Source organism: Pan paniscus, chromosome 2 (genome assembly GCF_029289425.2).
Source record: "Pan paniscus chromosome 2, NHGRI_mPanPan1-v2.0_pri, whole genome shotgun sequence".
Lineage (NCBI taxonomy): Eukaryota > Metazoa > Chordata > Mammalia > Primates > Hominidae > Pan > Pan paniscus.
In genome coordinates this window covers 47,714,932-47,739,034 of record NC_085926.1, presented here as the reverse complement: position 1 = coordinate 47,739,034, position 24,103 = coordinate 47,714,932, and the positions used below count along the sequence as shown (strand labels likewise).

Below are 24,103 nucleotides of genomic sequence, written 5' to 3'. Positions count from 1 at the left end.
CACGCGACCGGGGCCGGAGGCGGCAGCTGGCCTCGCGGGCCTCGGGCCGCCCCTCCCCCCCCGCACGCCACGAGGGACAACAAAGGCAGGCGCCGGGCCCGCCACGCCCCCGCCGCCCGCTCTGGGCGCCCGCGATCCCGGGGCCTGACTGGGGTTGGGGGCTCTCTCCTCTGAGCCCACGCACCCCTGGTGAAAGCCCCTGCTCATTCTCGTGTGCCAGAGCAGGTCGAGCTCAGCCACTAAGCGAGTGTGACTCTCTCTCTTTTGTCAGCTGCCTTAGGTGTGTGAACAATGATCCCTAAAGACCGAGCAAGCGTGGTAAAAGCAGCTTCAAGTTTTGTTTAGAGCGTATTCAAAGTCTGGAGGGGGTTTGCTACCTGTTGTTTAATTGCTAAACGACTGGGATGATTGTATTCGTTAATTAATAACAGGCAATATGAATTCTAGGATGGATGAGAACTATTAACGACGGTTCTACCTCATTGTGCTTCTGGTTCTGTGTGGCGTGAGAGTTAATGTTCGCTTGTACGTAAAGTGTTCTAAAGGGAGGCCTTCCCCAAGAACCCAGTTTTTATTAGAGCACTTTTCTTGTGTCACCTTTATTTTCTTCGTAGTGTTTACCACATTTTGAAATTATTCATTTACTTATTTCTCCTACCTTTGGAACGGAAGTTCCGCCGAGTCAGTAGTTTTCAAAGTTTTGACTTAATCCCTTGTTTATAACAAATGTTTTTTTTTTTTTTTCCAACTTCCCTTTTGTGTAAATATTCAGGAGGACTCCCTTAAAGGGTGTAATGAAGCAGGTAGCCGAAAAGGCTCCCCAGCCTCTGAAGTTTTCCTATCACCCTCTTTAGTTCTGTACTTTCTCCTATTGAGAATCGTAGCACTGAAGCAAGGGCTTTGTTCACTGCAGTGTATCCGGGAACGTGGCTGATACTTAGTGCCTTACCCTTAGTAGCTGCTTAGTAAATATTTGTTGAATGAATGAAAATATAAACTAGTTTAGGAACCTATTTTTTTGGCCTCTACAGCTCAGTGAAGCCTGTCAGTGTTTGGCAGTTATTAGGCATGGGCAGGGATCTTGGGTTCCTTTGGCATTACACGTGGTACATTCAGAAATGACCATTTCTGGCCGGGCGCGGCTTGGGAGGCCGGGCGGGTGGATCACCTGAGGTGAGGAGTTCGAGACTAGCCTGACCAACATGGTGAAACCCCGTCTTTCCAAAAAATACAAAATTAGTCGGGTGTGGCAGCACATGCCTGTAATCCCAGCTACTCGGGAGGCTGAGGCAGGAGAATCTCTTGAACCCAGGAGGCAGAAGCTGCAGTGAGCCGAGATTGCACTATTGCACTCCAGCCTGCATTGCACTCCAGCCTAGGTAATAAAGTAAGACTGTCTCCAAAAAAAAAAAAAAAAAAAAAACCAAAGACCCAGAAATGATCATTTCTTTCTTTCTTGTTTTTGAAGGTCAGCTAGAAAAATTACATTTCTTATCTGAAGTTTGAGGAAGTGAGAGACAGTAATTATATTTTTAGGTGTCTGGACTTTTCCCTCTCTGAAATTACATTTAGACTGTAGATTTTTAGTAATATTGCCCTTTCTTACACAGTAATAAATTGGTCACTTTTTAAATGTAAGTAATAGAGCTTCCAGAAGTGGCTAATGGAATTGAATATGTTATGAAAATATTGGTTAATTCTTCTTTATTACATTCCTTTTAGCCAATGCTTTGGGTCTTAAATTCAGTGAAGCTTTAACAAAGAAAAATAATCTACAGGCATATTCCTTTGAATATCAAGGAAGAGAGTAGAAAAAGGCAAATTTCAGTAATTTCTACCTCTCCGCACTGTTCAGTGTGCATCAGTTTGGGATCAACTACAAGAAGCTTTAGACATGGATAATCCTTCGATATTTGTTTGGGTGGGTAGGGAAGTGGCTACAAAGCAGTTTGAGGAATTGCCCAGCAGTATTGAGACCACTAGGCTAATGTTGATTCACTATCCCTGAGACTTTATAGACAAAGTTACCTTTGACTTCTCAGGACTTTGTAAAGCCAGAGTGTATTTCTAGGGTCTGCTGAGATTGAGAATCGTATATACTCTAGGCCTGACAGCCAGAATCTTTTCAGTCTCTGGGTGTTAGCGTTGAAGTGGTGAAAATATTATCACAAAGTTCTTTGCTTCTTTTCTACACAGTGCATTTCTATTTGGTGTACGCATTGGTTTTAACTAACCGTTTCTAGTGCATTTAATACTGCATTTTCAGAGCAGACAACAGTTTCAGTCTCAGTAAACATGATTTTGCTAGTGTCGTTTTTTATTTATTTTTATTTTACTTTTTTTTTGAGACAGGGTCTTTCTGTGTTGCCCAGGCTGGAGTACAGTGGTGTGATCATAGTTCACTGCAACCTCAAACTCTTGCATTCAGCTCATGCATTCAGTGAACAACTGAGCATTTACCATGTGCCAGGTACTTAAAGTATAACTCACTTAAAATCCTCATAGCAGTCCTAAATGATAGATATTATTTACCTTCTTTTTCAAATGGAAGATACCTGAGACTTCATTTAGGAATTTTCTTTTTTTTTTTGAGACAGGGTCTTGCTGTGTTGCCCAGGCTGGAGTGCAGTGGTGAGATCGTAGCACACTGCAGCCTCAACCTCCTGGGCTCAGGTGATTCTCCCACCTCAGCCTCCTGAGTACCTGGGACTACAGGCACGAACCACCACACCTGGTTAATTTTTTGTATTATCAGTAGAGGCAGGGTTTTGCAGTGTTGCCCAGGCTGGTCTCGAACTCCTGGGCTCTCTGCCTGCCTCAGCCTCCCAAAGTGCAGGGCTTACAAGTGTGAGCCACCACACTTGGCCCACACTGACTCTTACTTGAAATATTTTGAGACTAATAAATTTTTGTTTTCTTAAATAAAATATAATAGACTTTTTTTGATCAAAAGATTAATTGGGCCAGGTGCAGTGGCTTGCGTCCGTAATCCCAGCACTTGGGAATTCCAGGTGGGAGGTTCATTTGAGCCCAGGATTTGGAGACCAGCTTGGGCAATATGATGAGACCCTGTCTCAAAACAAAACAAAACAAAAAAATACATCAGTTGTGGTGGCATGCACGTGTAGTCCCAGCTACTTGGCTGAGGCAGGGTCCTTGGAGGATCACTTGAGCCTAGGAGGTCGAGGCTGCGGTGAACTGTGTTGGCACCATTGCACTCCAGCCTGGGCAACAGAGCGAGACCTTGTCTCAAAACAAAACAAAACAAAACAAAAAACAAAAACAAAAAAACCCAGATTAATTGTTTATGACATAGAAATTAAAATTTCTTAATTAGGAGTCAGTGTTTTTTTTTTTTTTTTTGAGATGGAGTCTCGCTCTTCTGCCCAAGCTGGAGTGCAGTGGTGTGACCTCGGCCTCCCAAGTTGAAGTGATTCTTCTACCCCAGCCTCTTGAGTAGCTGGGATTACAGGCACCTGCCACCACGCTCTGCTAATTTTTGTTATTTTTAGTAGAGCTGGGGTTTCACCATGTTGGCCAGGCTGGGCTTGAACTCCTGACCTCAGGTGATCCGCCAGCCTCAGCCTCCCAAAGTACTGGGATTACAGGCATGAGCCACTGTGCCTGGCCTACATGCATTTTCAAGTTTGGTAATTTGGTAGGATGATTTGGGAAAAAAAATCTAATCAGAATTAAATATTTTATAGTTTATTAAAAATTGGACTGAGACTGGGGGCTGTGGCTCACACCTGTAATCCCAGCACTTTGGGAGACCAAGGCCGGTGGATCACCTGAGGTCAGGAGTTCGAGACCAGCCTGGCCAATGTGGTGAAACTTCTGCTCTACTAAAAATGCAAAAATTAGCCGGGTGTGGTGGCACATGACTGTAGTCCCAGCTACTCAGGAGACTGAGGCAGGAGAATCACTCAAACCTGGGAGGTGGAGGTTGTAGTGAGCTGAGATCGGGCCACTGCACTCCAGCCTAGGCTACAGAGCGAAAGTGTCTCAAAAAATAAATACATAAATAGAGACAGGGTCTTACTGTGTTGCCCAGACTGGTCTCAAATTTCTGGACTCAAAGTAGTCCTCTAACCTCGTCCTCCCAAAGTACTGGGATTACAGTCATGAGCCACTGCACCCGGCCTATATTCACTGTAGTTATTAAAAATATAGGCCGGGCATGGTGGCTCACGCCTGTAATCCCAGCACTTTGGGAGGCCAAGGCGGGCAGATCACCTGAGGTCGGGAGTTTGAGACCAGCCTGGCCAACATGGTGCAACCCCGTCTCTACGAAAAATACAAAAATTAGCCAGGCGTGGTGGCGTGCGCCTGTAATCCCAGCTACCCAGGAGGCTGAGGCAGGAGAATCGCTGGAACCCGGTGGGCAGAGGCTGCAAGTGAGCCGAGATTACGCCACTGCACTCCAGCCTAGGTGACAGAGCAAGACTCTCTCAAAAAAAAAAAAAATATTTACCTGAGGCCAGGTGTAGTGGCTCACGCCTATAATCCCAGCACTTTGGGAGACCGAGGCAGGCGGATCATCTGAGGTTGGGAGTTCGAGACCAGCCTGGCCAACATGGAGAAACCCCATCTCTACTAAAAATACAAAATTAGCCAGATGTGGTGACGCATGCCTGTAATCCCGGGTACTCGGTAGGCTAAGGGAGGAGAATTGCTTGAACCCGGGAGGCGGAGGTTTTGCTGAGCTGAGATCGCGCCATTTTACTTCAGCCTGGGCAACAAGATCAAAACTCGGTTTAAAAAAAAGAAAAAAAATATATATATTTACATCTATATATTTACATATATGTTTACATATATATGTATATTTACCTGAAATGTTGATTTGGTTCCATCTGAACAGCCTTTTTCAAGGACATTGTCTTTTTCAGCTATAGAGTTTGGCATTGTTTAGTTAATCTGTAAAATACAGATTGTAGTTATTATTTTTGAGACAGTCTCACTGTGTCACCCAGGCTGGAGTGCAGTGGCACGCTCTTGGCTTGCTGCAACCTCTGTCTCCTGGGTTCAAGCAATTTTCCTGCCTCAGCCTCCTGAGTAGCTGGAATTACAGGTGTGTGCCACTCTGCCTGGCTAGTTTTTGTATTTTTTTAGTAGAGATGGAGTTTGGCCATGTTGGCCAGGCTCGTCTCAAACTCCTGACCTCAAGTGGTCCACCCGCCGCGGCCTCCCAAAGTTCTGAGATTATGGGTGTGATCCTCCGTGCACGGCCGGTCATTATTTTTTGATGTTGCTTTACCGTGTACAAAAAAAGTGCAGTACATTATATGACTCCTTTAGGAAACCTGTGCTTATTAAAGATTATGAAGTTATCTTGCGGATATGTACAATGTATTTTGTCAGTTTTGTAAGATATACTTGAAGTATTTTTTTTTTCTCGTTTGAGACGGAGTCTCGCTTTGTCACCCAGGCTTGAGTGCAGTGGCGCACTTTCGGCTCACTGCAACCTCCGCCTCCCGGATTCAAGCCATTCTCCTGCCTCAGCCTCCCAAGCAGCTGGGATTATAGGCATGCACCACCATGCCTGGCTAATTTTTGTATTTTTAGTAGAGACGGGGTTTCACTATGTTGGCCAGGCTGGTCTTGAACTCCTGACCTCAAGTGATCTGTCCACCTTGCCCTCCTAAAGTGCTGGGATTACAGACATGAGTCACTGCATCCGGCCAGAGTTTTAATTTTTAATTTTTGTGGGTCCATAGCAGGTCTATTTCGAAGTTTATTTTATTTTATATTTTTTGAGAGTGAGTCTTGCTCTGTCACCCAGGCTGGAGTGCACCCAGGCTGGAGTGCAGTGGCACGATCGCTATCTCGGTTCACTACAACCTGTGCCTCCTGGGTTCAAGCGATTCTCCTCCCTCAGCCTCCTGAGTAGCTGGGACTACAGGCAAGTGCCACCATGCACGGCTAGTTTTTGTATTTTTAGTAGAGACGGGGTTTCACCGCGTTAGTCAGGTTGGTCTTGATCTCCTGACCTCGTGATTCGCCCGCCTCGGCCTCCCAAAGTGCTGGGATTACAGGTGTGAGCCACCACCGCGCCTGGCCCTTGAATACCGTTTATTAGAAATTTACGGGGCTGGACGCGGTGGTTCACACCTGTAATCCCAGCACTCTGGGAGGCCGAGGCAGGCGAATCACGAGGTCAGGAGATCGAGACCATCCTGACTAACACGGTGAAACCCCATCTCTACTAAAAATACAAAAAATTAGCCAGGCGTGGTGGTGGGTGCCTGTAGTCCCAGCTACTTGGGAGGCTGAGACAGGAGAATGTTGTGAACCTGGGGGGCAGAGCTTGCAGTGAGCCAAGATCGCACCACTGCACTCCAGCCTGGGCAACAGAGTGAGACTGTCTCAAAAAAAAAAAAAAAAGTACTATGTTGAGTATATTGGAGAAAAACTGACTTCAAATTTTCACTTGAAAGTATATGGGCCAGGTGCAGTACCTTATGCCTCTAATCCCAGTACTTTTTGGGAGGCCAAAGTGAGAGAATCACTTGAACCCAGGAGTTCTAGACTAGCCCAGAGAAGTTGGTGAAAACGGTTCTGTACAGAAAATTAAAAAATCAGCCAGATGTGTTGGCACGCCTCTGTAGTCCTAGCTCTCTGGGAGGTAGAGGAGGAGGATCACTTGAGCCCAGGAGATTGAGGCTGCGGTGGCTGTCATTACACCACTGTATTCCATCCTGGGAGACAGCAAGAAACCACTGTCTTGAAAAAAAAAAGTATATGGTCCTTCAAAAACTAGGCTTGCTAGTTTTTGTTGCAAATTATCAATATAGTATAAGGAAGGGGAAAGTAGTATGTAGTTTTTAAAGTTTTTAAAATTGGCTGGGCACCGTAGCTCACACCTGTAATCCCAGCACTTTGGGAGGCTGAGGCGGGTGGATCACGAGGTCAGGAGATCGAGACCATCCTGGCTAACATGGTGAAACCCTGTCTCTACTAAAAATACAAAAAATTAGCCAGGAATGGTGGTGGGTGCCTGTAGTCCCAGTTTATTGGGAGGCTGAGGCAGGAGAATGATGTGAACCCAGAAGGCAGAGCTTGCACTGAGCAGAGATTGCGCCACTGTGCTCCAGCCTGGGTGACAGAGCGAGACTCCAAAAACACACACGCAAAAAAAGTTTTTAAAATTAATTATTTGAGACGGAGTCTGGCTCTGTCACCCAGGCTGGAGTGCATGGGGACAGGTGTGCGCCACCACACCCAGCTAATTTTTTGTATTTGTTTTTTAGTGGAGACGGGGTTTCGTCATTTCAGGCTAAGTGATGGAAGAAGACCCCATCTCAAAAAAAAAAAAAAAAAGTAAATGATTGCCTTTTTATATGCTGTAAGTAAGTTTCAATGGTAGTAGCAGAAATTGTGTGCCCTTTGTCCTATGCATAATAATTGTAGACTTTGCAGTTGATGTAATTTTGACCATACACCACTCATCTAAAAAATATTTATTGTAATAGAGACATACCACATTAACCTTGAAATGTTGGATGGTAGTTTGAAAGTTAGCTCCGGCAAAAATAAAAATAAAAATAAAAATTCTCTCGTCCAACTGAAAGGCAGGTATAGATGTTTTTCTTGCTTGGAATTGGAGATTTAAAAATACTTTTTGAGGCCGAGTGTGGTGGCTCACGCCTGTAATCCTAGTGCTTTGGGTGGCCGAAGTGGGCGGATCATGAGGTCAGAAGTTAAAGACCAGCCTGGCCAACATAGTGAAACCCCGTCTATACTAAAAATACAAACAAAATTAGCCGGGCATGGTGGTTGCGCGCCTGTAGTCCCAGCTACTAGGGAGGCTGAGGGAGGAGAATCGCTTGAACTCTGGAGGCGGAGGTTGCAGTGAGCTGAGATGATGCCATTGCACTCCAACCTGGGTGAAAAACAAGACTCTGTCTCAAAAAAAAAGAAAAAAAATTTTTTTGAGTGTATTGGCTACTCAAAGTGATATTGAACATGTAATTGCCAAATAAAACTTTTACATTTAACTCACTAATTTATTCTTTTCTTGTTGTGTTACCCATTATTTTTCCTTGCTGTGAAGCTTCCTAGCTGATGTGTCTACTACTGGTTTGGGCTTTTGACATTCTTTACATTAATATGGATAATATTTCACTTTTTTTTTTTTTTTTTGGTAAAAAACACAGGAGATTTATCTTTGTGAGGTCGAGGCAGGGGCAGGTCACATGAGGTCAGGAGTTTGAGGCTAGCCTATCCAATGTGGTGAAACCCCGTCTCTACTAAAAATACAAAAGTAGTTGGGGGTAGTGGCTCATGCCTGTAATCCCAGCTACTCGGGAGACTGAGGCAGGAGAATGGCTTGAACCCGGGAGGCAGAGGTTGCAGTGAGCCGAGATCGCACCGCTGCACTCCAGCCTGGGTGACAAGACCGAAACTCCGTCTCAAAGAAAAGAAAAAAAAAAATTAACCGTCTTAACCATTTTTAAATGCACACACATATTTGTTTTTGTAAGCTCCTTTATAGCACAGAGCGTGTCTCAGACATCTATAAATTTCCCATAACGTAAGTACTTAGTAGGTACTAGGAAGTAAGCCAACATTTTCTCCTGCAAAAATTGTACTAGTTTTTGAATGCCTGTCTTTATCTTGCAGTATGTTCATGCGGATGCTCCTACCAATAAAACACTGGCTGGGCTGGTGGTGCAGCTTCTTCAGTTCCAGGAAGATGCCTTTGGGAAGCATGTCACCAACCCGGCCTTCACCAAACTCCCTGTAAGTACATCAGCTTACTGTTATTTGGGCATCCTCAGTTGCTGTATACTTTTAGGTGTAGCATCCAGCTTTTTTCCTTTGCTGCTGCTAGCGTGTAGAATTTAAAAAAAAAAAAGCAAAAAACAAATTTTAGTTATAGAATATTACTATTTTTTAACTGTAGGAAGCTGCTTTTTGAAGAGGCATTTAACATTTGCATTAAATATTGCAGCAGTCATTGTGAAGACCTAACAATATTTTACTATGTTGCAGTTCCCTATCCTCTCGCTGTACCGAGTCTTCTCCATGCTTTCTCCTGATGCAGGTCTTGTGCCATAAATAGAATTTATGGAATTTTTTACATTTTGTAGGTGAGATACCTTCTGAAGTTGTGTGAGAATATAATTTTGGTGTCCTTGCAATTGTGTGTTTTATTTTTGTTTTTACAGACAGGATCTTGTTCTGTTGCCCAGGCTGGAGTGCAGTGGTTTGATCACAGCGCACTGCAGCCTTGATCTCCCAGCTCTAGCCATCTTCCCACCTCAGGTTCCCAAGAGGCTGGGACTACTAGCATGTGCTACCACGCGCATATGGGTGACTTTTAAATTTCTGTAGTGATGGGATCTTGCTGTGTTGCCCAGGCTGGTCTCAAATTTTTGGCGGGAAGGCGATCCTTCTGCATTGGCCTCTGAAAGCTCTTTGATTACTGGTGCGAGCCACCGCACCAGCCCTTCTCTGCTATCTTTATTTTATTTAATTAATTTATTTATGAGACAGAGTCTCGCTCTGTCACCCAGGCTAGAGTGTGATTTCGGCTCACTGCAACCTCTGCAGCGATTCTTGTGCCTCAAGACTCCCGAATAGCTAGGATTACAGGTGTGTGCCACCACACCCAGCTAATTTTTGTATTTTTAGTAGACACATGGTTTCACCGTGTTGGCCAGGCTGGTCTTGAACTCGCAGCCTCAAGTGATCCACCCACCTCGGCCTCCCAAAGTGCTGGGAGTACAGGTGTGAGCCACCACACCCAGCTTTATTTTTATGTTATGATATGTTATGTTATATTATATTATGTTATTTTTTGAGATACAGTCTTGTTCTGTCGCCCAGGCTGGAGTGCAGTGGAGTGATCTTGGCTCATTGCAACCTCTGCCTCCCGGGTTCAAGCGATTCTCCTGCCTCAGCCTCCTGAGTAGCTGGGACTACAGGCATGCACCACCCACCGCACCTGGCTAATTTTTGTATTTTTAGTAGATATGGGGTTTCACTGTGTTGGCCCCGCTGGTCTTGAACTCAAGTGATTTCCCTACCTCGGCCTCCCAGAGCACTGGGATTACAAGTGGGAGCCACTGTGCCCAGCCTCTGCTATCTTATACTCTTTTATTTATATTTTCGAACTCTGATTTTACAAATATTAGCTTTTTAGGAATTGTCTGTCATATCTTTCCTCATAATTTTTGTCTTTTAATTCATTTTGGTTTTCGTTGTTTCTAGCGTGCTGTTAGCTGCCTGTATGAATCTATGATCAGTAGACCTTTTTTGTGGGGACTGTTCTTGATCACTAAATCGTTTAACAACTTACTGATCTTTCAAATATAATTGAGAATAAGAAATAATAGGCGGGGCGTCGTGGCTTACGCCTGTAATCCCAGCACTTTGGGAGGCTGAGGTGGGCGGATCACGAGGTCAGGAGATTGAGAACATCCTGTCTAACAAGGTGAAACACCATCTCTACTAAAAGTACAAAAATTAGCCGGGCGTGGTGGCGGGTGCCTGTGGTCCCAGCTCCTTGGGAGGCTGAGGCAGGAGAATGGCATGAACCCGGGAGGCAGAGCTTGCAGTGAGCCGAGATTGCGCCACTGCACTCCGGCCTGGGCGACAGAGCAAGACTCCATCTCAAAAAAATAAATAAATAAATAAAATTTTAAAAAATAGTATTGTTTCGGTGATCTTGCTGTAAATGTGTTTGTCTGTGATGTTTTTATTATCCAAAAAGTTAAAGAAATTTAGTTAAATATATTGATGTGGTTACTTTTCTCATTCTGAATTATAATTGGGAAGCTTTTATCATTCCTAGGTTATAAAGGAATTCAGCAATGTGTTCTTTTAGTACTTGTATGATTTCATTTTTTACCTTTTTTTATTTTAATTTATAAAGATAGAGACGGGGTCTTTCTGTGTTGCCTAGGCTGATCTTTTTTTTGGAGTCAAAGTCTTGCTGTGTTGCCCAGGCTGCAGTGCAGTGGTGCAATTTCAGCTCACCACGACCTCTGCTTCCCAGGTTCAAGTGAGTCTTGTACCTCAGCCTCCCGAGTAGCTGGGAATTCAGGCACCTGCCACCACGCCTGGTTAATTTTTTTGTGTTTTTAGTAGAGACGGGGTTTCACCATGTTGACCAGGCTGGTGTTGAACTCCTGATCTCAGGTGATCCACCCGCCTCAGCCTCTCAAAGTGCTGGGATTATAGGTGTGAGCCACTGTGCCTGGTCCCAGGCTGGTCTTGAACTCCTGGGCTCAAGTGATCTTCCTGCCTTGGCTTTGCAAAGTCCTGGGATTACTGGTATGAGTAACCATGCCCAGCCTTATTATTTATTTTTTTTTTGAGACAGTCTCACTCTGTCGCCCAGGCTAGAGTGCAGTGGTACAATCTCAGCTCACTGCAAGTTCTGCCTACCGGGTTCATGCCATTCTCCTGCCTCAGCCTCCCGAGTAGCTGGGACTACAGGCGCCCACCACCACACTGGCTAATTTTTTTTTTTAGTATTTTTAGTAGAGACGGGGTTTCACTGTGTTAGCTAGGATGGCCTCAATCTCCTGACCTCGTGATCTGCCTGCCTCGGCCTCCCAAAGTGCTGGGATTACAGGCGTGAGCCACCGTGCCCGGCCGCAGCCTTATTTTTACATGTCACTCTCTTATCCATTTAGGATTTGCCCTGGTAGTTAGTGTGGGAAATGGCAGATCCATTTTTCTGTTTTTTCCTTATGGTTATCTGGTTATTCCAGAAAAGTTTATTTAAAAGGGCTCCTTTTCTCCACTGATTGCAGCTCAGCAAATGTTAAGAATTTGATTAGGTGCAGGGTCCTAAGAATACAAACAAATACTTTATATTATTTGTCCTCAGGGGACTCACAGTCTAATGAGCTGTGTGAGTAGAGCCTTTGACTTACTTGGTGATGTCAGGAAATGTTTCTGTGGAAAAGGACATTTGAATTGTGTCTTGAAAGTTGAGTGTGAGTTCTTCAGCTAAGTGGGGGAGGATGGGATTTTCAGGCAGTGGTGGCAACACATAAAAGTGTTATGGTTGGCGGAGTGCGGTGGCTCATGCCTGTAATCCCAGCACTTTGGGAGGCTGAGGAGGGCGGATCACGAGGTCAGGAGATCGAGACCATCCTGGCTAACAAGGTGAAACCCCGTCTCTACTAAGTAGCTGGGATTACAGGCACCTGCCACTGCGCCCGGCTAATTTTTGTATTTTCTAGTAGACACAGAGGTTCACCATCTTGGCCAGGCTGGTCTCGAACTCCTGACCTCATGATCCGGCCACCTCTGCCTCTCAAAGTGCTGGGATTACAGGCGTGAGCCACTGTGCCCGGCCCTTTTTTTTTTTTTTTTTTTTTTTTTTTGAGACGGAGTCTCGCTCTGTCATCCAGGCTGGAGTACAGTGGTGCGATCTCGGCTCACTGCAGCCTCCGCCTCCTGAGTTCAAGTGATTCTCATGCCTCAGCCTCCCCAGTAGCTGGGACTACAGGTGCCTGCCACCATGCCTGGCTCATTTTTGTATTTTTAGTAGAGACAAGGTTTCACCAGGTTGGCCACTCCTGGTCTTGAACTCCTGACCTCAGGTGATCTGCCCACCTCTGCCTCCCAAAGTGCTGGGATTACAGATGTGAGCCACCGCTCCCAGCTAGCTGCCTGATGTTTTTTATAACAAAAATTTAAACATACTTAAAAGTAAAAGCTTACAAGATTAGTATGAAGAACTTTTATTTTCTCTTCACTCAGAATCTACAGTTAACATTTTACCCATTTGCTTTATCATTATCATTTTCTGTGGGATGTGTGTGTGTTATGTATTTTATGTGTGAAAAATTTGAAAGTTCCATGTTCCTTTACAGCTAAAGTATCCATTTCCTGTTCTCTTACATTATGAACTGGGCTAGAATGATCAAATTAGCTATTGATTGAGGTTTTCAATAGTTTAATTCACTATAATATAGTACATATTGATTGCACTTTATTAATTGTAACATAATTTAGAGTAAAATTACAGATTACATCATATAAAGTATTTTACATAATACGATTGAAATTATATTGGGATTCTTAATTAGGAATGTATGAATCTTTTCAAAAATGGTGTTTTCAGAGAGTGTTATATGTAGGCTATTTGACTCCTGGGAACTAAACCATTATTTAGTTCCAGATTTTAAAATATTAGGGAAGAATATTTTTAGTCAGAAGCCGTAATTAAAAACAATTCCTGGTTTAGTGCCACTGGGAACCGATGTACTTGCCTTCCTCTCAAAATGGTGTTCAACACTTTCCCAGATGAAAGGGATTGATACAATCCATAATGGTATAGAACAAAATTCGATGAGATAGATAATTAACAAAGCAAAGAATGTTTCAGTGAGACATATAAATCACATACTTTAAAAAGTTTTTTCCCTGAGTAATCAGTATGGTATAAGAGTTTATGCTGGGCATGGCTCACACCTGTAATCTCAGCACTTTGGGAGGCCAAGGTGGTCAAAACTCTTGAGCCCAGGAGTTTGAAACTAGCCTGGGCAACATAGGCCCCATCTCTACAAAGAAATACAAGAAAAATTATCTGGGTGTGGTGGTGCCTGCACGCTTGTAGGCCCAGCTACTTGGGAGGCTGAGGTGGGAGGATCACTTGAGCCTGGGAGACAGAGATTGCAGTGAGCTGAGACTCTGTCTTAAAAAAAAAAAAAAAAAAAAAAAGAGTTCACTGTTTTTTTGTTGTTGTTGTCGTTGTCCAGGCTGGAGTGCAATGGCGCAATCTTGGCTCACTGCAACCTCTGCCTCCCGGGTTCAAACTATTCTCCTGCCTCAGCCTCCTGAGGACCTGGGATTACAGGCGCCCACCACCACGCCCAGCTAATTTTTGTATTTTTAGTATAGACGGGGTTTCTCCATGTTGGCCAAGCTGGTCTCGAACTCCTGAACTTGTGATCCACCCGCCTCGGCCTCCCAGGGTGCTGGGATTACAGGCGTGAGCCACCGCACCCGGCCGAGTTCACTATTTGGACTTTTTTTTTTTTTTTTTAATCAGAGTGGAGGCTGGGTGCGGTGGCTCACACCTTGTAATCCCAGCGCTTTGGGAGGCTGAAGTGGGTGGATCACCTCAGGTTGAGAGTTCGAGACCAGCCTGACCAACATGGAGAAACTCCATGTCTACTAAAAATAAAAAATTAGCCGAGTGTGGTGGTACATGCCTGTAATCCCAGCTACTCAGGAGGCCGAGGCAGGAGAATCACTTGAACCTGGGAGGTGGAGATTATAGTGAGCCGAGATTGTGCCCGTTGCACTCCAGCCTGGACAACAAGAGCAAAACTCCATCTCAAAAAAAAAAAAAAGAAAAAGGAAAAGAAAAAAATCAGAGTGGACCTTTTTTTTTTTTTTTTTCTTTTTGGAGACAGAATCATGCTCTGTTGCCCAGGCTGGAGTGCAGTGGTGTGATCTCGGCTCACTGCAACTTCCGCCTCCTGGGTTCAGGCGATTCTCCTGCCTCAGCCTCCCAAGTAGCTGGGACTACAGGCGCCCGCCACCACGCCTGGCTAATTTTTTTTTGTATTTTAGTAGAGACGGGGTTTCACTGTGTTAGCCAGGATGGTCTTGATCTGACCTCGTGATCCTCCTGCCTCGGCTTCCCAAAGTGCTGGGATTACAGGCGTGAGCCACCATGCCCGGCTAGAGTGGAACTTTATATAGTAACTTCCCAAGTCATGCTGGATGTCGGACAGCTGGCTCTTGTTCTATCAAATGCTGAGAGATTTAGAAAGAACCAAGCATTTCATAAGGCTAAGGCTAAAGGTATATTGCATTACCAAACACATGATTTGAAACAAAAAAAATTGCTAAGAAGATGTGGGTATAAAACAAAAAAGAAAAATATATTTTACCTTCACTACAAGTAAAGTTTCTAATTTTCCCACAAGCCCTCCAAGGCTTTAGTACGTGTGCATACATAATGTAAACATAATTGTAATAATAGGATAGAGCTGTTTTTCTTTTTTTGAGACAGGGTCTCTCTCACTCTGTCACTCAGGCTGGAGTGCAGTGGCATGATCTCAACTCACTGCATATTCGACCACGACTTTCCAGACTCAGGTAGATCCTCCCACCTCACCCTCCTGAGTAGTTGGGACAAGGATGCACCACTACACCCTGCTAATTTTTGTATTTTTTTTTTGTAGAGACAGGGTTTTGCCCTGTTGCCCAGACTGTTCTCGAACTCCTGGGCTCAGGCAGTCTTCCCGCCTTGGCCCCCCAAAGTCCTGGGTTTACAGACATGAGCCACAGTGCCCGGCCTAGAGCTGTTTTTTTATTCTGCATTTTAAAATGGATTATAAGCATCTGTGTTTAAAAAAACAGGAAAGCTCTGAGAGTAAGAAATGTAGAAGGTTAAGTGAGAGTCTCAAGTAACTGGATTTTAATTGTGTTTGGGAGATATCCAAGATTTTGTTTTCTTTTTTACGTGACACAGCTCCAGGAGATCTTGAGAACATGTACCCTTATGCCCAAAATTGTAAACCTGTTATTGCACTTAAAAAAATCATTTAGGCTGGGGGCAGTGGCTCACGCCTGTAATCCCAGCACTTTGGGAGGCTGAGGTAGGTGGATCACCTGAGGTCAGGAGTTCGAAACCAGCCTGGCCAACATGGTGAAACCCTGTCTCTACTAAAAATACAAAAATTACCCGGGCGTGGTGGCAGGCGCCTGTAATCCCAGCTGCTCGGGAGGCTGAGGCAGGAGAACTGCTAGACCCCAGGAGGCGGAGGTTGCAGTGAGCCAAGATCATGCCACTGTACTCCAGCCTGGGCGACAGAGAGAGACTCCATCTCAAAAAAAAAAAAAAAATTAATTTGCAACTGGAGGAAAAATGTAGAATATTATATTCCTGAACTGATTTCACTCTGCTGTTGTATGAATTTCAGAATGGAGAGACTATCTTTGGGAACATGGGACTAGGAAGGAGACCGTAAGTGTTGTATATATATTTGAAGTGAGCATTTGAGTTTGTAGCTTAGAACTCTGTCTGATGAAAGTGGAATATAAGCACCTGTTTAAGCAAAATAGTGTAGGAAATTTACTTGTGGAATAATGGTTTAGTTTCTTTCTTTTTTTTTTTAAACAACTTCCTATTGCAAAATATATAGAAAGTGAGTAAAATAAATTTTGACTTAAATAATTATAAAGAGAACATCCATTTAACCACAGTCCAGGTCAGAAATTGCTGACAACCCTAACAAACGTATGTGTTCCTTCCCCAACCATAAACTCCTCTTTTTCCCCACAGATAATCTTTTCCTTGCCCTTTTTTTTTTTGTATGTTTTTGTTTTTGAGACGGAGTTTCTCTCTTGTTGCTCAGGCTGGCGTGCAATGGCACGATCTCGGCTTACTGCAACCTCCGCCTCCCGAGTTCAAGCGATTCTCTTGCTTCAGCCTCCCGACTAGCTGGGATTACAGGCATGCGCCACCACGCCTGGCTAATTTTGCATTTTTGGTAGAGACAGGGTTTCTCCATGTTGTTCAGGCTGGTCTTGAACTCCCGACCTCAGGTGGTCTGCCTGCCTCAGCCTCCCAAAGTGCTGGGATTACAGGCGTGAGCCACCGTGCCTGGCCTCCTTGCTTTTCTTTATAGGTATCACTGTGTTAGTGTGCATCCCTGAATAATATAGTATTATGTTTTGCTTGTTTTTGAATTTTGTACTAATGAACTCATAGATATTCTTGTAACTTGGGGGCCATGTAGGAAATAATTTGCCAACATGGAGAAAACAAATAGTCTAACTGAACTGCTCAGCCACATACGTGTGGATAAAACAAATTACTGTAGAAGAATAGTTAAATCTGAAAAATCTAGTTAGCTAGCTTCTGGCCTTTATAATTCATGTGCAAGGGCAGTGAGCCTACATGATGTAGCATGACCAGTTAGATAGAGCTCAGTAGGCTGCAAAATATGGGCTGCTGTGCTGGAGACATGGACTAGTATTCCAGGCAGAGGGCATGCTGGACCAGGTGGTGGGCAAGGCTCTGGAAAGCTATATGATCAACTTCAGTGCAGGCTTGTACTCCGTACCATGTGGATTTGTAGGTAGAAACCTGAGTTCACTGACATTGTACTTATTTATTTGATTGATGTTTCATTTATTTATTTTTTCCATATTTTTACTTTTTTCATCTTTCTCTCTCTCCCTGTAATGTGTCCTCTAGCTTTGCTGAAGTATGGCCAATGTACAGTGAACAGTACATATTTAGCTGGGCACACTGGCTCATGCCTGTAATCCAGACTACTTGGGAGACTGAAGTAGGAGGGTCACATGAGGCAAGGAGTTTGAGACCAGCTTGAGCAACATATTGAGACCCTATTTATCAGAAAAACTAAAAATTAGTCGTGCATGGTGGTGTGTAATTGTAGTCCCAACTACTTGGGAGCTGACCCAGGAGGATCACTTGATCCCAGGAGTTAGAGGCTGCCATGAGTTACAGTAGTACTACTGCTGCACTCTAGCCTGAGTGATAGAGCGAAATCCCATCAGTATCTCTTTCTCTTTTTTTTTTCCTAAAGAGAAAGGCTGGGTGCAGTGGTTCATGCTTATAATCTTAGCATTTTGGGTGGCTGAGGCTAGAGGAGTCCTTGAGCCCAGGAGTTTGAGACCAGCCTGGACAGCATGGTGAGAGCCGTCTACAAAAAATAAAAAAAAATTAGCTTGGTGTGGTGGTGCATGCCTGTGGTCCCAGCTACTTGGGAGGCTGAGGTAGGAGGATCTCTTGAGCCCAGGAGGTTGAGGCTGCAGTGGGCTATAATCATGCCACTGCACTCCAGCCTAGGCGACAGTGAGTCCCTGTTTGAGGAAAAAAACCTAACTGAAGTATTTTGTGTTGTGAAAATATAGTGTAAACATAAAACAGAATACTGTATATATATTTTTTTTTCTTAAAAAAAAATCTCAGCTGGGCACTGTGGCTCATGCCTATCTATAATCCCAACACTTTGGGAGGCCTAGGTGAGTGGGTCCTCTGAGCTCAAGAGTTTGAGACTAGCCTGAGCAACAATCTTGTGAAATTGAGCTTTTCTTAATATATCTACAAAAATGTAAAGTGTAATACTGACGTATTTTAAAGCAGTTGTCAGAACTCACTGAAAAAATTATTATGTTTTTATAATTTTTTTTTTTTTTTAGAGCTGGAGTCTCACTATTGTTGCCCAGGCTGGTCCCAAACTCCTGGGCTCAAGCTATCCTCCTGCCTTGTCCTCTGAAAGTGTTGACCCAAAAGGGCTGGGTGTGGTGGCTCATGCCTGTAATCCTAACGTTTTGGGAGGCTGAGGCAGGAGGATCACTTGAGCCCAGGAACTCCAGACTAGCCTGGGCAACAAAGTGAGACCCTGTCTCTAAAAAATATTGAAAAATAAAAAAGAGGAAAAGAAAGATTATTACTGTTGAAGAAGGAGATGCATTGAGGAGATGGATACACCTATTTTAAGGGAACTATCATTCAATGTTTTCTCTTTTTTTTTTTTTTTTTTGAGATGGAGTCTCGCTCTGTCGCCCAGGCTGGAGTGTAGTGGCGTGATCTCGGCTCACTGCAACCTCCGCCTCCTGGGTTCAAGCAATTCTCCTGCCTCAGCCTCCCGAGTAGCTGGGACTACAGGTGCCTGCCACCACACCTGGCTAATTTTTTGTATTTTTAGTAGAGACAGGGTTTCACCGTGTTAGCCAGGATGGTCTCGATCTCCTGACCTCGTGATCTGCCCACCTCGGCCTCCCAAAGTGCTGGGATTACAGGCGTGAGCTACTGCACCCAGCCACACCTGGCTAATTCTTATATTTTTAGTAGTGACAGGGTTTCACCATGTTGGCCAGGCTGATCTCAAACTCCTGACCTCAGGTGATTCTCCCATCTCGGCCTCCCAAAGTGCTGGGATTACAGGTGTTGTGAGCCGCTGTGCCTAGCCTCATTCAACATTTTCTAAATTTATTTTCAATTGTTACGTGATTTGGTGGAACACCTGTAAATACGTTGAGCATAAAATGTTGTCATAGCCAGTTCTAACAAATGTGGTGGTGTGATTGAACTGGATAATACTATTTTGGGATGTTTTAGATGAGTCACAGTTCATAAGCTATCTCTTTCTGACACCCTTGAATTTCTTCCCAGTAAGTATGACTGACCTCATGGCAGGAATTCTCACCAACTGGATCAGTCTGGTGTAATGGAAAGGGTGGGAGTTGGAGGACTGTCACTTTAACAGTCTGTTTTCATTTGATTGAATAAACCATTTGGAACATGAAGTTAATAAGAAGGGGCTTACAGTTGGAGTTGGACTTGATCACTGGTTTTATAATTATTTCCTGGGGAGTACCTGTAGCATCTGAGAAGAGGGAGGGGAGGAGTAAATGCAGAGGGCTAAGAAGAATCTGTTGTCTTCAAGTTTCACTTTGAACAATTTTTCGTAATAGACCTCTCTCTGAGTTTCTAAAAATGTTCTGTGGCTAAGGAATAGGAGAAAGCAAGCTGGGCGTGGTAGCTCACGCCTGTAATCCCAGCACTTTGGGAGGCTGAGGCGGGCGGATTACCTGAAATCAGGAGTTCTGGACCAGGCTGGTCAACCTTGTGAGATCCTGTCTCTACTAAAAATACAAAAAACATCCCAGCTATTCAGGAGGCTGAGGCAGGAGAATCACTTGAACCTGAGAGGCAGAGGTTGCAGTGAGCCAAGATTGTGCCACTGCACTCCAGCCTGGGCAACAGAGTGAGACTGTGTCTCAAAAAGAAAAAAATGAAATAGGAGAAAACTATTGAATTTGGCAAATGTTATGATCTCTCTTACTGAACATTTTATGATCCGTATGTGAGAATGGTATTGTTTTGCCAAAATCATGCTGATTCTAGGACTTTGTGGAATGGATGAGGGAGAAAACAGAGATTAGCATATAGGTCTTGGAAGCAAGAATAAAAGGATGGACTTACGTGAAAGAAATCAGCAGTCGTAGTCACTTGAGTTGTCATCATCCATCAGGTCCAGTCTAGCAGGGAGGGAATAGCTTGAGAGACTTGAGACTGAGGCACAGATCTCTGTAGAACATGGGATTTATCCTGGCAAATACAGTGATCAAATTTAGGAGATTGGCTTTGATATAATACCATTATTTACCATATAATCTATCTTCACATTTCACCAGTTGTCTCAAAAATGTCCTTTATAAGATCCACACCAACACCACATATTTTATTTAGTTATATATTTTTAGTCTTATTTAATTTGAGATAATTCAGCCTGTCTTTTTTTTTTCTGAGATACTGCCTTGCTCTGTCACCCAGGCTAAAGTACAGTGGTATGGTCATAGCTCATTGCAGCCTTGACCTCCAGGGATCAACTGATCCACCTGCCTCAGCCTCCTGAGTGGCTGAGACCACAGACACATTCCACCACGCCTGGCTTTTCTTTTCTTTTTTTTTTTTTTTTTAGACAGAGTCTTGCTCTGTTACCCAGTCTGGAGTGTGGTAGCGCAATCTCAGCTCACTGCAGCCTCCCCTTCCCGGGTTCAAGCCATTCTCCTGTCTTAGCCTCCCGAGTAGCTGGGATTACAGGTGTGCACCACTACACCCAGCTAATTTTTGTATTTTTAGTAGAGATGGGGTTTCACCATGTTGGCTAGGCTGGTCTCGAACTACTGACCTCAAGTGATCTGCCTGCCTTGGCCTCCCAAAGTGCTGGGATTACAGGTGTGAGCCACAGCGCCTGGCCAAATTTTTTAATTTTTAATTTGATAGAGATAGGGTCTCACTGTGTTACCCAGGCTGGCTTTGAACTCTTGGACTGAAGAAGTCCTTCTGCCTTGGCCTTCCAAAGTACTGGGATTGCTGCTTTGAGCTACCACGCACAGCTGATTGACATTTGTTTGTTATGACTTACGTTTTTGTTGTTGTTTTTTGAGACAGAGTCTTGCTCAGTTGCCCAGGCTGGAGTGCAGTAGCACAATCTTGGCTCACTGCAATCTCCTCCCCCACCAGGTTCAAATGATTCTCCTGCCTCAGCCTCCCCAGTAGCTGGGATTACAGGCATGCACCACAACGCCCAGCTAACGTTTGTATTTTTAGTAGAAACTGGGTTTCACCATGTTGGCCAGGCTGGTCTCCAACTCCTGACCTCAGGTAACTGTCAGCCTTGGCCTCCCAAAGTGCTGAGATTACTGGCATGAGCCACTCCCTCTGGCCCATGACTTAACATTTTTGAAGCATGCAGACAAATGTTACATTTATAAAAATTTCTTTTTTTAAATTTTTTTGAGACAGCCTCTCTCTGTTGCCCAGGCTGGAATGCAGTGGTACGATCCTGGCTCACTGCAGTCTGCCTCCTGGGTTCATGCGATTCTCATGCCTCAGCCTCTAAAGTAGCTGATTAACAGGTGTGCACCACCATTCCCAGCTGATATTTTGTATTTTTGGTAGAGATGGGGTTTCACCATGTTAGCCATGCTGGTCTCAAACTCCTGGCCTCAAGTGATCTGCCCGTCTCGGCCTCCCAGAGTGGTGGGATTTCAGGCGTGAGCCACCATACCTGGCCTCAAATTTTTCTGTGTTATTGCTTATAGTTGTAATTTGTTTATTGTCATTGCTGTGTACGGGCTGATACATTTTTTCTTTTTCTTTTTTTTTTTGAGATGGAGTCTCGCTTTTGTTGCCCAGGCTGGAGTGCAATGGCGTGATCTCAGCTCACTGCAACCTCAGCCTCCCGAGTTCAAGCGATTCTCCTGCGTCAGCCTCCCAAGTAGCTGGGATTACAGGCACCCGCCACCACACCCAGCTAATTTTTTTGTATTTTTAGTAGAGATGAGGTTTCACCATGTTGGCCAGGCTGGTCTTGAACTCCTGACCTCAGGTGATCCGCCTGCCTCAGCCTCCCAAAGTGCTGGGATTACAGGCATGAGCCACTGCGCCTGGCTAAATTTTTTCTTCTCTTTTTTTTTTTTTTGAGACGGAGTCTAGCTCTGTCCCAGACTGGAGTGCAGTGGTGGAATCTTGGCTCACTGCAATCTCCGCCTCCCGGGTTCAAGCTATTCTCCTGCCTCAGCCTCCCGAGTAGGTGGGATTACAGGCACGCCCCACCATGCTTGGCTAATTTTTGTATTCTTAGTAGAGACGGGGTTTCACCATGTTGGCCAAGCTGGTCTTGAACTCCTGACCTTGTGATCTGCCTGCCTCAGCCTCCCAAAGTGCTGGGATTACAGGTATGAGCCACCACGCCCAGCCTGATTTTTTTGCTAAAGGGACAGAGTGTACTGCATGCTGTGGCTCACTCCCATAATCCAAGCATTTTGGGAGGCTGAGGTGGGTGGATCACTTGAGTCCAGGAGTTCAAGACCAGCCTGGACAACATGGCAAAAGCTGGTCTCTACAAAAAAATACCAAAATTAGCCAGGCGTTTGGGAGGGCCCCTGTCGTCCCAGCTATTTGGGAGGCTGAGGTGGGAGGATTGCTTGAGCCAGGTGGCGAAGGTTGTAGTGAGCTGAGATTGCACCTCTGCACTATGGCCTGGATGAAAGTGACACCCTGTTTCTCCTCTTTTTTTTTTTTGGGGTCAGAGTTTCGCTCTTGTTGCCGCAGCTGGAGTGCAATGGTGCGATCTCAGCTCACCGCCACCACCGCCTCCCTGGTTCAAGTGATTCTCCTGCCTCAGCCTCCTGAGTAGCTGGGATTACAGGCATGCACTACCACACCTGGCTAATTTTGTGTTTGTGTTTATCTTGGCTAGGCTGGTCTCAAACTCCTGACCTCAGGTCATCCACCCACCTCGGCCTCCCAAAACGTAGGATTACAGGCGTGAGCCACCGCGCCCGGCCAACACCCTGTTTCTAAATAAATAAATTAATTAATTAATTAAAGGGACAGATAGTAAATATTTTAGATAGTAAATATTTTAGGCCTGTAGGCTCTGTGGACTCTGTTACAGCCACTCAGTGTAGTATGAAAGCAGCTATATACAATACGTAAATGAGTGTATGTATATGCAGTACATAATAAGTATGGCTGTGTACTGGTAAAACTTTAATTTTGATTTTTTTGAGATGGTACCCTGTTGTGTTACCAGGTTGGAGTGGTGTCCTGAATGAACACAGCTCACTGCAGCCTTGACCTCTAGGGCTTAAGCAATCCTCTTGTCTCAGCCTAGGCATATACTACCACGTGTGGCTAGTTTTTTTTTTTTTTTTTGCGAGGCTGAAGTGGGAAGATTGCCTGAGCCCAGGAGTTCAAAACCAGCCTGGGTTAGATAGTGAGACCACATCTCTACAGAATATTAAAATATTAGTGTTAGCATGTTGGCAAACTCCTGTGGTTGGAGCTACTTAGGAGGTTGAGGTGTGAGGATCACTTGAGCCCAGGAGTTGGAGGCTGCAGTGAGTAGTGATCATTCCACTGCACTCCAGCCTGGGTGACACAGTGAGACCCTTGTTGTTTTTCGATAGCTGTTTCATAATTTGCCAACAGTTGCTGTATAGTATTCCGTTGTGGGAATACACCACAATTTTTTTTATTCATTTTGCATTGATAGGCTTTTGGGGTAATTTGCAGCTTAGAGCTATTATAAATAGTGCTGTTGTGAATATTTTTATATATTTCTTTTGCTCAACTTAGATGTTTCTTTTGGTTGTGTTCTTAAGAGTTTACTTGCTATGTCATAGGTTGGTCAACTTTAGTAGATGTTGCTAAACAGGTTTCCACAGCAGTTCTACCAATTTATACTCCCACAAACAGTGTATGAGCATTCTGATTTTCTTTCTTTCTTTCTTTCTTTTTTTTTTTTTTGATACGGAGCCTCGCTTTGTTGCCCAGGCTGGAGTGCAGTGGCGGGATCTCGGCTCACTGCAAGCTCCGCCTCCCTGTTTCATGCCATTTTCCTCCCTCAGCCTCCCGAGTAGCTGGGACTACAGGTGCATGCTGCCATGCCCGGCTAAGTTTTTGTATTTTTAATAGAGATAGGGGTTCACCAGTTTCACGTGTTAGCCAGGATGGTCTCGATCTCCTGACCTCGTGATCCACCTGCCTCGGCCTCCCAAAGTGCTGAGATTACAGGCATGAGCCACCACACCTGGCTGAGTGTTCTGATTTTCTACTTTCTCACCAATC

General features: G+C 44.6%; 1 protein-coding gene across 2 annotated transcripts in view; it reads left to right on the top strand.

The window, feature by feature from the left end:
* The window catches only part of SMARCC1 (SWI/SNF related, matrix associated, actin dependent regulator of chromatin subfamily c member 1), a 195,208-nt gene that overhangs the window by 323 nt on the left and 170,782 nt on the right, over nt 1–24,103 (top strand). Inside the window, exon 2 of one of the 2 annotated variants that reach the window (XM_008971765.7) lies at nt 8,626–8,745. The exons of the other annotated variant lie outside the window; for it this stretch is intronic. Coding sequence (XP_008970013.2) covers nt 8,626–8,745 — 120 coding nt within the window. The remainder of the gene's footprint in view (nt 1–8,625; nt 8,746–24,103) is intronic. 2 annotated transcript variants of the gene reach the window in all.